Raw genomic sequence first — 16,791 nt, 5'->3', positions numbered from 1 at the left:
GAAGGAATGAAAAAGAAAAGACTGGTTTTTACATACTTGTAATGCTTGAAGAAACTCCTGCTCCATTTCACCTATTGACCTTTTCTCTTTCCTGTCTATGCTACAGTACTGCAGAATTTTACTGTCCACAACCTGGTCTTCTCCCACCTGACCTGAAAAGAACAAAAAAAAAATTTTCAATGTTCAGTAATTAATTTTCGATAGAAAATAAAAATACCCAATAAAACAAAATAATTTAATTTAAAAATCAAGTATCTTTATATTTCAAACTTAATCCTTAAATCACTAAGCAGATCATTTATTACCCATTTCATCTCACGCAAATCTAAACTAGAAGGTATAAAATCTAAATTGTCATGGATTCTTAAAGACTATCAAAACCTTGTTGGTCAGCAGTTGCCTTGATTGGAAGCATAAAAATTCTGCGTCGAACACAAAAATGCCTTCCATTGAATTGAATGGACTGAGACCTCGTAGAAGAAGAAGAAGATGATGATAAAGAGATGACTGGTTTCCGAATAGGAGCAGAGGAGAGACCAGAAGAAGTCAAAGAGATGGCTAATTTGCTAGCCATTGGAATCGTTAACTATAGTTTTGAGGTGGAGGAGATTACTAATGGTTAATGAATTGTTTCTTTTTTTTTTTTTTAATTTTTGTGATGATATATTTCTTTGTTTTGTTTGGAGGGAAACAGAGACAGAGAAGAGAACATCAAGAGGATAAGGCAACAGAGAATGTGTGGAGGGAAATGTAACTCTATTTTCAAAATATCAAATAGTTTGCTGTTGTGGCTGCCAAGTCATCATTTTTATTTTATTTTTCAACACGTGTCATCATTTCGTTTGGAAGAATAAAGATGGTATTCCATTATTTTTCAACACCTAGATCGATGTAATTCATTGGGTTGATATATTTTATTTCATTTATTATTAGGGTTTCGGTTTTTGTGTTAGAAAAAAAAAAACGAAAGTATAAAATAATAATAAAGAGTGAAAAATTCTTTTAGAAAAAGAGATAAAATAATACATTTTATGTCCTTTTATTGTCTTGTTTTTTCACATTTTTTCCACTTTTGATCACTCTTTATGTCGGTAGGGGTTTATTCCTTCTCTTTTTTTTTTTTTTTTCTTTCAACAAATTCGGATTTGCTAAATCTCTAAATATAAATTTATATCAATTTAATTCTGTTATAGTATTTTACTTTGTTGCCATTTGAGATTTGCAATAATGTCTATTCTAATCAATTATGTATGGTTTGATCGGTGTCTTCGCTTACGTGAGAAATGAAAAAATATTACGGTATTTTTTAATTCGTTGAACTTCTTATACACTGTCCACCCTAAAAATTAAAAAAAATAAAAAAAAGAAACAAAACTATAAATATATGAAATATAATACGCTGACTGAAAGTTGTAAACACGCGAGTGTCACCAACCTGGCCAAGAATCCAAGACAATTAGCTAAAAAACAACGGCGGAGGAAAACCAGAATATTATTGTAGAATAAAAATATTTTTAGCAAGGTCGAACTGTCACATTGCGGATATTTGACTCCCTCAAGTTATAATTACACATTTAAAATAGTTTATTAAGACTTGACATTAGTAAAAATATTAGTTAATTAGTACTAAATTGATCTAGAATCAACTAATTGACAAAATGGTAGAAATTGATTTCTTTTTCTTCATAGGGTTGTTATTTTAAACTCAAGGCGATTGACTACAAATTCATTAGCTGTGTTCCAAAATGGATCATTTGAAAAAATTGACAACCCTTTGACTTAAATAAAATTTTATTGGAAAATATTGTTTATGTTAAAAGGTTCAATTATATTCAAATTTAATTTCAAAAATTAGATTGAAATATGTATTTCAAATATATTTTAATAGAAAACACTCTTTATTGCACCATCTGTTTTTCATTTCCTTATATATATATATAAGAGATGCAATTGGTTATGAAAAATGGAAATACACAAATAGCCAAAAAGATACGAAAATGAATTAAATAAAGTTGGTCAGGGAAAATAAAAATGCAAAATGGCCAAAAAGATAAAAAAAAAAAAAACGAATTAAATAAAATGTGGATCCACTATTGATTTATTAGAATTTATTTTTTTTTGGGGGGGGGGGGAATTTAAATCCAAATCTTATCTACATTTATTGCTGAAAGTGTGTCTATTTATATATTTTTTTTCTTTTTTTTTTTCCATTATGCCAGTGTTGTACTACACAAAATAAAAAAAGAAATATATTGTTCTACTCTATTTATAGAAACTATAATTTTAAGCATAATAGAAAAAATAAAATTGATGAGAATCATCTAAAAATAAAATAGAGCGATATTGAAATAATATTCTCAATAATACAATCAAGGTTATCAAATATTAAAAAAATTATGATTAAATGACTTTTCAGTCATTATTGGAAAAAGTTGCGGAGGGTGGAAGTAGGTAACTCTCTCGTGCTTCAAATCCTCCAGTCAATAAGTCAACAGAATCTTGTTTATCTGTATTAGCTCTTGTCACGTGAACACTTACCGCTTAGAACTTTCCATCTCTTTCTTTTATCTTTATATAAACTCTCCACTCAGATCTCTGTAAGAGTAAAGAAAGAAAGAAAACATATAACAGAAACATTTTCATTTCTCGAAAGCTAGCTAAAATGGTGATAACAGTGGCTCCAAGAGTTGAGAGTTTATCAAGCAGTGGGATTCAATCTATCCCAAAAGAATACATTCGTCCAAAAGAAGAGCTAACAAGCATCGGCAACGTCTTCGAAGAGGAGAAAAAAGAAGAAGGGCCTCAGGTTCCAACCATTGATTTGAAAGAAGTGGATTCTGAAGATGAAGTTGTTCGCGAGAAATGCAGAGCAGAGTTCATAAAAGCTGCCAAGGAATGGGGAGTTATGCATTTGGTTAACCATGGAATTTCTGACCAACTTATTGAACGCGTTAAGAAAGCTGGAGAAGCTTTCTTCGATCAACCTATGGAGGAAAAAGAAAAATATGCAAATGATCAGGCTTCAGGGAAAATCCAAGGCTATGGCAGTAAGCTTGCTAATAATGCTAGTGGGCAGCTAGAGTGGGAGGATTATTTCTTCCATCTTATTTATCCTGAAGACAAACGCGACTTGTCTATTTGGCCTAAAACTCCCTCTGACTACATGTAAGTTGTTGCAGTAATTAGTTAATTAAGATGCATTTAACAAGTGCCTGATAAGTCCTAATCAGAAAAGTTTTTAAAAAAAAAACGTTTAATCACTGCTTATCAAAAATATATATAAAGAGGTTTTTTAGTGTAATCAATCGGTATCCGGATCCTATTAGCTGAGGCTGATTAATTCGGCTCGGAATTTAATCACAGTTAAGGTTTTTCGCCCTTCTATGTAGATGTGTTTAGTTGGAATCAAACACGACAACTCTTCACATATGTTCAATTTGTGTTGCTAACTGAGTATTATAAAAATTTTGTATTTTAAAAATTTATTGTTGAATATGATAAAAAAATTTAAAAAATTATAAATTATAATGGTTGTTAGGAGCCAATAATGGTGTTTGGCAGTTCGCAGTAATTGCTGATCAGTAGTGGTTGCTACTATTGATCAATGGATAAATAAATATGTATTTATAAAATTATAATAAATTTATAATGTCTAAAAAATATTATTGTTCCTTTTGAGAATGAGAAATTATTTTCTTTTAAAATAGCTTAAATCCTTTGAATAGGAAAATCATTTTTGTAGATTATTTTTCTTGAATACTTCAAACATGAAAAAATCCGAAAAATAATTTCTAAGTAAATTATTTGTGAAAAAAAAAAAACAAAGCCTTGATTAATAGGGTAAGACTTATTGAGAATTTTATTTCTCAAAATATACAAATATAAATTTTAATTTTAGAATTTTCATAATTAATTAAATTATATTTTAATTTTAGAAATATTATAGATTTCCATATAAGAAAATCAATGTATAAATTCTCCATAATCTTTATACTAACATGCATGTATTAAATGTGTAAAAAAAAAAAAAAATGCAGAGCGGCGACCAGTGAGTATGCGAGGCAACTAAGAGCACTAGCTACCAAAATGCTGTCAGTACTATCACTTGGCTTAGGACTAGAAGAAGGAAGACTAGAAAAAGAAGTTGGTGGGCTTGAAGAGCTTCTTCTTCAAATGAAGATTAACTATTACCCTAAATGCCCACAGCCAGAACTTGCTCTAGGAGTTGAAGCACACACTGACGTTAGTGCTCTCACTTTCATCCTCCACAATATGGTGCCTGGCCTGCAACTCTTCTACGAAGGCAAGTGGGTCACTGCAAAATGCGTCCCAAACTCCATAATCATGCACATCGGCGACACGATTGAAATACTGAGCAATCGCAGATACAAGAGTATTCTTCACAGAGGACTAGTTAATAAGGAGAAGGTAAGGATTTCCTGGGCAGTTTTTTGTGAGCCACCGAAGGAAAAAATTATCCTTAAGCCATTACCTGAAGTTGTGACTGAAGAAGAGCCTGCACTGTTTCCTCCTCGCACTTTCGCTCAACATATTGAGCATAAGCTGTTTAGGAAGAGCCAAGAGGCTCTTGCTAATAAATAACGAGCTATTGTCAGTTGGCTCACTACACATGTCCTATAGACTAAAATGTCGATTTACGACTGTTATCATGTGATGTTGTTTTTTTTTTTTTAAATGTTTTGAACTTTGATTATGCAGACAGGTAGGTTAAATAAAAAGGTGCAGTTATGTGTTTGTTTTCCAAATTTGGTTCATTTGTACTTTCTACCTGCTTTATTGAAAAATAATAAAATTCTATGTTTTGTTTTTAATTTTCTGTATGTATATGTGTGTGGCTGTGATGTGTTCAATATTTAATAATCGATTGATCTTAATTTATTTCCTTCTTAATTAATCATTTAGAGAGCAAATTAATTAATAAGCTAGAGAGATTTTCATGGTGAGGGAGTACAAATTATTTTTGCTAACATGGAATTTGCTTAATCATTTCTTTAATTGTTGTTAAGGTTGAGGGGAACGTCTTTCAAAAGTTGCGGAGGGTGGGAGTAGTAGGCAAGGCAAAGGCAACTCCCGCGTGCTTCAAAACCTCCAGTCCAGTCAACGCAATCCTTTTTACTATCGCGTTATTGACTCACCCCAAACCTATCAATCTCTCTCAGTAATTTCTTATCAGCCTCGTGTCTTCGGCGGACCCCGGTGGACAGTCCACACAAGAGTTTCTCTTAGTTCTTTAACATTTTTGGGCCCAGATCACGTTTACCATTTTTCACTTGACATTTAGAAAAAACAGAAAAAAAAGTAACGACATGCTCTTTGATAGGAATCGACCAAACGTCATGTCCTTAAGTGTATTCCAGAAATGACTTTGTGATTAACACGACAATAAAATCACGTTACTAACTGAAGAAACGATATGACGTTACTTACACCTTGGCAATCCGTTTAAGTCTATCTTTAGATGAGTTTTCATCCAACGGTTCAAATAGAGTCTCTTCCATTGACGCGGATCGATCTTTCTTACCGTAGATGACATTCCATCCAACGGTCAACATACTAATCGAAAAGAAGTGGCGGTACTTGCTTCGCTTTTAGCGCTCAAATTTTTGTGAAAATTCGAAATTGGAGCTTAAAATTTGAGGCGGCCCGCTCCTAACAAATATATAAACCCCCATCTGCCCATATCCCAGGGCAAGTCTATTTTCAGTTTTCCACTGCTGGTCTGAGTTAGGAAACGAGAGAAAGAGGAAATGTCGGGAAGAGGAAAGGGAGGCAAAGGGCTGGGAAAGGGAGGAGCAAAGAGGCACAGGAAGGTGTTGAGAGATAACATTCAAGGCATCACCAAACCGGCCATTCGCAGGCTCGCTCGTAGAGGAGGCGTCAAGCGTATCAGTGGTCTCATTTATGAAGAGACTAGAGGCGTACTCAAGATCTTCCTTGAGAATGTGATTCGCGATGCTGTTACTTACACTGAACATGCTCGTAGAAAGACAGTAACCGCCATGGATGTTGTCTACGCTCTCAAGAGGCAGGGTCGCACTCTCTATGGTTTTGGCGGTTAATTTTGTATTTTTAGTTTCCTAGTCCGTTTAGATTTTCGTATTTTGTGTTCAATTCAGTTTTCTGTGTAAATCAAGTGGTAGATCTGAATTTTTTTTTATGGACTCTTTTCGAAAACGTTTCTTTATTACTGTCGTTTACTATTTTATCGTTCGACTATCGCGTTTCATCGCTTGACAATCGCATTAAACGTCAAAGTGGTGTCTCGATAACAGCGTTTAAATGCATTTAAATCTCGGTGAGCGTGTGTTTCGGAAATGAATTGTTTCCTAAAAATGTCAAATTGGGCCGCGGGTAACCGCCATTTAAGTTTGTATTCGGCCCAGGTAAAGTGGTCTTGAAGGCCCAGTTAAAATTATATAGTTACTCTTGAGGTGAGCGATGAAATCTTTAATTGCAAACTTATCAACTAGAACAATTTTTACATAAATTTAATAAAGTTGAAGTAATAAATAATTAGACCAAACAAAAGAAGGGATAAATAAGATAAATAAAAATGAAAAAGAATTATATATTGGATTTCTTTTAGAAATATTTTTTATGCATCAATTGAAAGCTTATAAAATAATTTAAGTGCACCTAAGTTTTTGAGATTTCACATTACTTGTATGGCATGTATGTGATAAATTTAAGGGTTAAATGCTATATTAAAATTTAATGATTTTAATAAAAAATGTGCATGTCTTTTTATCATATCTATGTACTCACTGTTCTCTTCTTTTTTTTTTTTTTTTTAAAGGTCAATATTGTGATTAATTTATGGTAAAAAAATGTGTAGTTTTCTATTTAAAAAAAAAAGGTTAAAAATTAAAAAAAAAAATTTCCATCGTCAACTACGAAATTGAATTTTTTTTTCCTGTTTTTAATTTATTTTTCAATTTTAAAATATTTATTATTATTTTTTAAATTGAGGATTTAATGTTTTATTACATTAAAAATAATAGAAATTGATTATAAACCATGAATAAAAATTATATCAGGTTGCGACATTTTTGGGATCCCATGAAATCGTACGATGGATAGGGTGTTGCCGATTTTGGGCCTTCCACTGTTCCACACCACTCATTCTTAGATTCTAGTATAGCGTGGGATCCGAATCTTACTTAACCATCATTATCAAATAGCATTGTGCCTCCTTGGAGGCCCATCAACCACAAGCCTCTTTACTGCAATAAATATGAAATCTTTTTGGATCCTAAAGAAGGGCAAAATGCAAGTCTTTTCTTTATTCTATATAATTTTATACTTGTAAAACTACTAGTTCTCATTGGAAAATTTAATGTTTAAACCAAAGTCTAGGCTCATAAAGGTAAGGGCCATGTAGTACAATTTTTGGTCCATAAAAAAATCAAAACTGTGGATCTTGGAATTTATAATTAACTAATTTACACGAGATATTCTTTGTTCCTTTGTTTATAATTAAGAATTAATTAAATATGATGGTAATTGTCTGTCTTCCACTTGAGACGAGTTAAACCCATGTTACACATGTTTTCTTTGTTTGATTATCTAACATAATCTATCAGTAACACCACCACTTGGTAAAGTGAAGTCCTCGTGTATGAACCTATTCCGTGTAAATTCAGATTGGTCAGAAAGTGAATTTCAGATGCTAAAATGGTTAAAATAAAATTAAAAAGTCAAATTCTCTTAAATTTTTAAACTAATAGAGAAATTCTTTTCCTTTCCCTCTTTGTGCCAATGTTAGAAGTGGCCGACAGAACAAACACTTAAAAAAAAAAAAAACTTTAGACATTAGATAAATAACTGTTTAGTCCCTTAAATTTGTTTATAATTGTAATTTCATCTCTTTTATTTGATGAATACATTGGTAGTTCATGAGATAAATGTTTAATCCGTTAAACTATTTAGTTTTGTGTGTAAAAAGTGTGATTTAATTCTTTACTTAATAGTAAAAATATCACTTTTAAAGTGGAAGACTGTGACATCCTGGACATCAGGGGGCATCACCTTAGGCGAATCTCACATCAGCTACGGACGAGGTAAACGATCTATACATAAGAGGGGTAGTCTCTAACCTTGGTAGGCGCCTTTTGAGTTGGCAGAGTGGGTGACCCCTGGCTCAAAGGGACAAAACCGTGAGGTGTAGGGACATCCGGGCCATCCGGGGACTATGCCAAAGCGGACAATACTTACCAAGGGTAGGGCTATGACAAATTTTGGTATCAGAGCCCTAGGTTTAGTTTCCTCGGGCTTGCATGCATATGTCATTATAGTGTACACGCCATGACTACCCTGATGAACTAAGCAGTTGTTATTCTTTTAGGAGGATGTCACAGGAAGGTGAGAGCGAGTCACACGCCTCCAGAGCAGTGGAGGGTGAGGCTCTAGTAGCACCAAGTCAAGAGGTGCTGTTAAAGCAACTTGCAGATACGTTTAGACAGATTGCAGGGGTGATACCTCAGGCATCAGTAGTAGTAGACAGAGAAAGAAAGTCCCCATTAGAAAAGCTTAGAAAATATGGTGCAAAAGAATTTAGAGCTAGCAAGGATGACAATCCAGAAACAGCTGAGTATTGCTTAGATGGTACTTTAAGAGTCCTGGAGCAATTACAGTGTACACCAGAGGACAAGTTGATTTGTGCCACGTCATTACTAATAGAGGAGGCATACACATGGTGGACTACTATTCAACAGAGAGTACCAGCAGAGCAGCGTACCTGGCAATTCTTTTTGGATGAATTCAAGAAAAAGTTCATCACAGAGGCTTATCTTGATGCTAGAAGGAAGGAATTCTTATACCTGAGACAGAACAGAATGTCAGTTGCAGAATACGAAAGAGAATTCACCAGACTGAGCAGGTATGGTGACCGGATAGTGGCTACAGAGGTAGAGAGGTGTAAAAAGTTTCAGGAGGGCCTGAATGATGAGATTCAGATGGGAGTGGTAGCTTCCAGATTTAGAGAGTTCTCAGCTTTGGTAGAGGCAGCTCAGGAGATAGAGCGAATTCAGGCCAGTCAGCGTACCAGACGCCAGCGGTCTCAACAGAAGAGAGATCAGACTCAGAGTGCACCCAGTACATATCAGTCGGAGAGCAAGAGATTCAGAGGTGGTAGTACTTCAGCTGGTCCTAGGCATCCTTTTAGCCACAGCACAACTAGTGGTGCTCATGCGCCAGCGGCATCAGTTGTGGCTAGTTCTGCCGGTGGTGGTCGAGGTTCAGGCAGAGGAGCTGGTAGAGGCACCAGTAGAGGCACAGGGTCCGATGGTTATACTTTTCCACCTTGTGAGCATTATGGCAGACGGCATGGTGGAGATTGTTGGATGGTGACAGGTAGATGCATGATATATGGAGCATCAGACCATCAGAGGAGGGACTGTCCTAAGAGGGTAGAAGTTTCTACACAGTTCATAGTAGGCAGAGGTAGAGGTCGGAGTAGAGGTGAGAGCTCCGGAGGGCAGAGACAGCAGTCAGAGACTGTGGACAGACCTGATACCAGAGTTCCAGCCAGGGTCTATGTTATGCGAGCCAAGGAAGATGAGGAAGCTCCAGATGTCATAGTTGGTGCGTTTTCTTTATTTGATCATACAGTTTATGCTTTAATTGATCCTGGATCATCACATTCATACATTAGCGTACCTAAACACTGGGTTAAAGGGTTAGCAATTGAGCATGTAAGTCAGGGTATTTTGGTTACTAATCCATTAGGAGATACAGTAAAAACTCATATAGTAGTCAAAGGGTGTCCAGTTGTTATTCATGGAAAGGAGTTTCTAGGAGATCTTATGGAGTTGCCATTCAAAGAATTCGCTGTTATTCTGGGTATGGATTGGCTCTCCAGACATCAGGCTATAGTTGATTGTGCAAAGAAAAGGGTGACATTATATACAGCAGCAGGGGAAGAGATTACAGTCGTCGGGAAGCGGCGAGATTTTCTGGGTAATGTGATATCAGCCATGGCAGCAAAGAGATTAATTCAGAAGGGTTGTGAAGCATACTTGGTTTGTGCATTGAAAGCAGAGAAAGAAAAGTTAAAAGTATAAGACATACCAACAGTGTGCGATTATCCAGACGTATTTCCAGAAGAGTTACCAGGGTTACCACCAAAGAGGGAAGTGGAGTTTACCATAGATGTCTATCCTGGAGTAGCACCAGTATCAATTGCACCTTACGGAATGGCACCAGTAGAGCTAAAAGAGTTAAAGATTCAACTGCAGGAGTTATTAGACAAAGGCTTTATCAGACCCATTGTATCACCTTGGGGAGCACCGGTGTTATTCGTCAAGAAGAAAGATGGATCACTCAGACTGTGTGTTGATTACAGACAGCTGAACAAGCTGACAATCAAGAATAAGTATCCATTGCCTCGCATCGACGATTTGTTTGATCAGCTAAAGGGTGCAGGCATGTTTTCTAAGATCGATCTCAGGTCAGGATACCATCAGTTGCGAATAAAGGAAGAAGATATCTCCAAGACAGCATTCAGGACCCGATATGGTCACTATGAATTTTTAGTAATGCCATTCGGTCTCACTAATGCACCGGCGGTTTTCATGGATCTTATGAACCGTGTGTTTCATTCATATCTGGATCAGTTCATGGTGGTGTTTATAGATGACATTTTGGTCTACTCTAGAGATAGGGTTGAACATGATAAACATTTGCGGATTGTACTTCAGACACTGAGGGATAAACAGCTGTATGCCAAGCTCAGTAAATGTGAATTTTGGCTAGAAGAAGTTTCTTTCTTAGGACATGTGGTGTCATCAGAGGGTATCAGAGTGGATCCTAAGAAGACCGAAGCTATTATTGATTGGAGACCACCCAGGAATGTTACAGAAGTTCGAAGTTTTCTGGGTTTAGCCGGCTATTACAGAAAGTTCGTAAAGGGATTCTCCATCATTGCATCACCTTTAACAAGATTATTGAAAAAGAGGTTGTATTCCAATGGGATGATAGGTGTCAGCAGAGTTTTGAAACTTTGAAGAAAAAGTTGACTGAAGCACCAGTGTTGACCCAACCAGTGTCAGGTAAAGAATTTGAGATTTACAGTGATGCCTCTCATACTGGGTTAGGATGTGTACTCATGCAAGACAGTAAAGTGGTAGCTTATGTCTCCAGACAATTGAAGCCACATGAATTGAATTATCCAACCCATGATTTAGAACTGGCAGCCATTATTCTAGCGTTCAAAGTATGGAGGCATTATCTATACGGTGAAAAGTGTTACATTTACACTGATCATCAGAGTTTAAAGTATTTACCGACACAGAAAGACTTGAATTCAAGACAATGGAAGTGGATGCAGATTCTGGCTAATTATGATTATGTCATTAATTACCATCCGGGTAAAGCTAATGTGGTAGCTGATGCCCTTAGTCGAAAACCATTGTATGCTTTGAGAGCAATGAGAATTAGCATGGAGTTGCAACGGCAGGGAGCTATTCTAGCACAGATGCAAGTACAACCATCTTGGGTTCAGGAAGTTGCAGAAGCTCAGAAGAAAGATGAGCAAATAGCAATTTGGGTTAAACAAGTACAGGAAGACCATGGTGGGAAATTCAAATTGGATAACAGTGGAGTATTGTTCTATAAGACAGAGTTGTTGTACCACAAGGGGAAATCAGACAGAAGATTCTGCATGAAGCTCACAACAGTCCATATACAATGCATCCAGGCAGTACTAAGATGTATCAAGATTTGAAGAAAGGCTATTGGTGGCCGGGCATGAAGAAAGACATTGGCAATTTTGTAACAAGATGTTTGACATGTCAACAAGTAAAAGCAGAACATCAATTGCCAGCTGGGTTGCTTCATCCAATAACAGTGCCAACATGGAAATGGGATCAGATCACGATGGATTTTGTTACCGGATTACCTCAGACGCAGCGGAAGCATGATGCAGTATGGGTAATTGTTGATAGATTAACCAAGTCTGCGCACTTTCTACCAGTTAGGATGGACTATTCTCTGGACAAGTTAGCAGAAATTTATGTTAGAGAAATAGTTCGACTACATGGAGTTCCATCATCCATTATATCTGATCGTGATCCAAGGTTTATATCGAAATTCTGGGGTAAACTACAAGACGCATTAGGAACGAAACTACATTTCAGCACTGCATTTCATCCTCAGACAGATGGCCAGTTAGAGAGAGTAATTCAAATCCTGGAAGACATGATGAGATCATGTGTTATAGAATTTGAAGGCAGCTGGGACAGATATGTACATCTCATGGAATTTGCCTACAATAACAGCTATCAATCGAGCATCAAGATGGCACCATATGAAGCGTTGTATGGCAGAAAATGCAGAACACCTGTGTGTTGGACAGAACTTAGTGAGAAGAAGATTTTGGGTCCAGAACTGGTTAGAGAAACAGAAGAGAAAGTGGAAATCATCAGAAAACGGCTGAAAGAAGCAAGTGATCGACAGAAGTCCTATTCTGATTTAAAGAGAAAGGACATTGAATATATGGTCGGTGATAAAGTATTTCTAAAAGTGTCACCATGGAAAAAGATCCTAAGGTTTGGAAGAAAGGGTAAGCTTAGTCCTAGGTTCATTGGTCCATATGAGATTGTTGAACGTGTAGGACCATTAGCCTATCGCTTAGCATTACCTTCGACATTAGATCGAATTCATAATGTCTTTCACGTTTCAATGTTAAGGAGATACAGATCAGACCCATCACACGTGTTATCAGCAGAAGAGATTGAAATTCAGCCAGATCTCACTTATGAAGAAGAACCAGTTCAGATCCTAGCCAGAGAAATTAAAGAACTGCGAAACAAGAAAATAGCATTAGTAAAAGTTCTTTGGAGGAATCATAAAACAGAAGAAGCAACTTGGGAATCTGAAGAAATCATGCGTCAACAGTATCCACATTTGTTCACAACAGGTAAACTTCGGGACGAAGTTTTTTATTTAGGAGGGTAGAACTGTAACATCCTACTGAATCGAATCGTTGCATATACATGAGTCGAGTCGGGTCGAACTAGAAACCAATTAACGCCAGAGTGGGGTAAAATGGGATGTACCATAAATAAGTAAAAGAAGTGGACTTACTTGAATGAAATAAAAAGATCAAAGTGTAGGAGTAGGACTTACTTGGACTAAAATAGAAAGTTTAGGTATTAAAACGTAACATATGGAAAATTTAGGTACTATTTGGTAATTTTTAACACACAATCAAAGATATATTTGGACTACACGAGACTTCCATTTCAGTTTGCTTTCTTCATTTTCTTCATCTTCATCTTCAACGTCTTCTTCTTCATCTCCATCTTCCTCTTCATCTCCTCTTATCTTTCTCTTCATCTCCTTCCTTTCTCCATCACTTTTCATGTGATTTAAACACTAAATTCAACCTAGAACTCTATCCAAGTAAGTAGCCTTTCTTAAATTTCATACTTTTGTGATATTTTAGATGATTTATAAGAGTTATGATGTATAGGAGAGGGGAGCTCAAAGTTGGAGGAAAAGGAAGCTAAGAAGAAGATTTAAAGCTCTTTTGGTTGAAGGTTTGATATCTCTTTTAGTTTTTCACATTTTCTTGCATGAACACTTCTGTAGTGTGTGGATAATGCAAAGATATGTTGCTGAATGTTGAATTAGAGGTCTGTAAATGGTGATAAAGCATGGGATGAATTGAAAGAATGAAGTAGACATTGAATTCATGCTGAACCAGGTTTGTTGGACCACTGACCAGTAACTTCACCCTGATTTTGACTCTATTTAACGATGGAATTAGGAAGTGGTATAGAAGAGTTTTTTGTTCCTCTATGTTTTAGCTGTCCATGAGTTTTTGAATCACCTAATTTGGAGTTATAAATTGAGAGATATGTCCAAAATAGTACAGACTGTGCAGGCTGGAAATCAACAGTCTGGACGGACTGGAAGTTGCTCATTTCGGTAAATATTTGACTACCTTACCAACGTAATTAAGAGATGTGGTAGAAGACAACTTTGTACCTTAAGATGTTAGCTAACCATAGAATTTAGAATAACCTAAATTGGACGTATACAGAAAGAGTTATGCTAGGATTTGTGAAACATGTACAGGCTGTCTAGCAGATTTCAAGAACACATTAGAAATGATGTTGGAATGCATATGTAGATTCATTCACCCGAAAATTATTACTGCATTTTACCTTCTAAGTGAACTTAAATTCAAACTAAGAATTTCCTTAATCTGAATGGTAAAATTTAGTTACATAAATATTAGTAAGAATTGCATCGCGGGTGCAATAGCTAGAGTATTTCCATGCAAGTTACTTTATACGTTATCAATGGTATGCATTATTCCTCATTAGATATTTTCTAAATAATTCTTGTATTATCACAATACACATAATATGCTCCATTAAGGTTAGGCAGAAACCACGTAGATAAGACTATGTCGCGACATAGGATAGCAGATCTGCGCCCCATACAGTTTGGTACTCCAGCTACAAGCTGTTGAATGGATATGATTTATATACGGGCCATAACAGCCCAACCATATAGTATTCATCCAGTTTCATACAGTTCATACAGTTCTTCTTATCACTTTGGTTTCACTATAACCTTATGGAGCCATGCAGTTATGTGATTTATTATTTATAAATTATACGATGGTTAATAAGAGTTGCAAAATTTATACAGCATCATGAACAGCAGGTAAAATCATGAAAGTATAATGATATGTGTGCTTATATGTTTATTGTTTTATTTCTTATTAAATTGAGATATCCACTGAGCATTATTTGCTCAGCGAGTTATTTATTTAACTCGTAGGTTTCGAGACTAGACCGTAGAGAATCAGCTTACAACTGCTGCAGTTCATCTGTGGAAGACTCAGTCTTCAGGGTAGCTACTCATTTTGATATTTTGATTCTGTCTATCCTTATCATGGCATGTACAGGGCACACAGTTGGGCCCATTTCATTTTGAAAATTAGTCTCATGTCTTGTAAATATTAAGTACATATCTATATTTTCCTAATGTAAAAAGCAACAGCTTAACATCATATTCAGCATACAACATGATATTAGCATGAAAGGACATAGGTTCAACCAGATTGTAGCGTCTCAGCTCGGTTCATTTGAGTTAACGTGGTGGACCGGGAAGGGATGTTACAAATATTGGTATCAGAGTCGGCCTCGTTCCCTCTGGCTGGTGGTGGGGCAAACCTCAGCGAGGACGCTGAGTCCCTTAGGGGGGGTGAATGTGACATCCTGGACATCAGGAGGCATCACCTTAGGCGAATCCCACATCGGCTACGGACGAGGTAAACGATCTATACATAAGAGGGGTAGTCTCTAACCTTGGTAGGCGCCTTTTGAGTTGGCAGAGTGGGTGACCCCTGGCTCAAAGGGACAAAACCGTGAGGTGTAGGGACATCCGGGCCATTCGGGGACTATGCCAAAGCGGACAATACTTACCAAGGGTAGGGCTATGACAAAGACTAAATAATTTGATCGAATTAAACTTTAGAGACTAATTTATATATTATTAAAAAAAAGAAATTATAATTTTTATCAAACTTAAAAACTAAATAATTATATATCTCTATTTATCCATAAAAAAAAAAATTAAGGTTGTAAGTCATAGGAAGAATATTTCAAATTTAACATATGCTTTTTATCAACTAATTTTCACATTACCAATATCAATGATTTTAAGGCTACTCTCTCAATTCAGTTTAGTGTATTAAAATATTTTCACCAATATGGTTAAAATCTCTTATTGACCAAAGTTTAACTCTCACTATTGTTAGGAAATTTTTTATGGAGATTCGTTCAGCAATTTACCTTAAGAATGGAATAGGATGGTAAAAGTCCATTTTCCCTTAATCAAAAGTCTCGAATTCAAGTTCTAAATATGTAATAAACCTGCTTAGCACAAATCCAAATTAGAGCTTCAGTACATCGGATTAAAAAAAAAAAAAAAGAATGTTTAGCGATTTGATATATTAAGGGTCAAGGGATACTTGCTTTGAAGTGTAAAGGCATAAGACTTGAGGGGTAACACTTTACTCTTGTTTGGTATTTTCTTTTAAGGAGTGTTAACATAAAGATTTTATTTCATTCAAAACTCATTTGTGAATCTGCCTATTTTCAAGTTTTGATATTTTTGCTCCTTAAATAATTAATTTTTCAAGATTTTTTTTGTTTTTATTTTCACCTTTGATTTATTAAAAGCTGAAAAGAATATAAGACTTATGTTAACTTTTATTAATTTTTTCAAGGTGATCTTATTATATATATATATTTTTTTGCTAATTGTCCTTACTTTAGAAATTAGAACTATACTTTCACTAATAGTAATTACATTGTTAACTCGAAAGAAATTAAGAATATTTTAAATAGTTTTCCTAAAAAAAATTTTCAATAATGATTATTGATAGATGACTAATCAATCAATTATAAAAGTTAAAAGTTATTTCTATTTTTCAGTTTACATCATTAATTTTCATCTCAACTTATTATTATACTTTTAAGTTTTTAGTAATATAGACAAATTGTCTTTATTTATGTTAGAGACTAAATATTTGTTGTCTAAAACTTGATTAATCAACAATTAAAATTAAAGACAAGAAATTATCGAAGATGGAGTTAAAAACCTTATTTAATAGTATTTTATAAATAAATAATAATAATAATAATAATAATAATAATAATAAATTTATGTAAGAGACTAAATATTTGTTGTCTAAAACTTGATTAATCAACAATTAATATTAAAGACAAGAAATTATAGAAGATGGAGTTA

General features: G+C 35.1%; 2 protein-coding genes across 2 annotated transcripts; both read left to right on the top strand.

The window, feature by feature from the left end:
• Nucleotides 1-2,590: 2,590 nt before the first annotated feature.
• On the top strand, nt 2,591-4,832 carry LOC105645898 (leucoanthocyanidin dioxygenase). The gene is made up of 2 exons (XM_012231640.4): nt 2,591-3,165; nt 4,038-4,832. Exons 1-2 carry the CDS (start codon nt 2,663-2,665, stop codon nt 4,600-4,602), a joined length of 1,068 nt encoding a protein of 355 aa, XP_012087030.1. The 5' UTR covers nt 2,591-2,662; the 3' UTR covers nt 4,603-4,832.
• An 869-nt stretch (nt 4,833-5,701) lies between these two features.
• Nucleotides 5,702-6,178, top strand: LOC105645897 (histone H4). The gene has a single exon (XM_012231638.4). The coding sequence runs from the start codon at nt 5,769-5,771 to the stop codon at nt 6,078-6,080; it is 312 nt and encodes a 103-aa protein (XP_012087028.3). The 5' UTR covers nt 5,702-5,768; the 3' UTR covers nt 6,081-6,178.
• The last annotated feature ends 10,613 nt before the right edge of the window (nt 6,179-16,791 follow it).

This window comes from Jatropha curcas, chromosome 4 (assembly GCF_041381405.1).
Source record: "Jatropha curcas cultivar XTBG-Jc1 chromosome 4, XTBG_Jcur_1.0, whole genome shotgun sequence".
Classification (NCBI taxonomy): Eukaryota; Viridiplantae; Streptophyta; class Magnoliopsida; order Malpighiales; family Euphorbiaceae; genus Jatropha; species Jatropha curcas.
Note: the sequence above shows the minus strand (reverse complement) of the source record. Positions and strands in the feature narration are given on the sequence as shown.

Bases quoted from the DNA above. Each gene is read 5' to 3' on its own strand.
- LOC105645898 (XM_012231640.4), top strand. From the start codon at position 2,663: ATGGTGATAACAGTGGCTCCAAGAGTTGAGAGTTTATCAAGCAGTGGG. The intron at 3,166-4,037 runs GTAAGTTGTTGC...AAAAAAATGCAG, and splicing joins AAAACTCCCTCTGACTACAT to AGCGGCGACCAGTGAGTATG.
- LOC105645897 (XM_012231638.4), top strand. From the start codon at position 5,769: ATGTCGGGAAGAGGAAAGGGAGGCAAAGGGCTGGGAAAGGGAGGAGCA.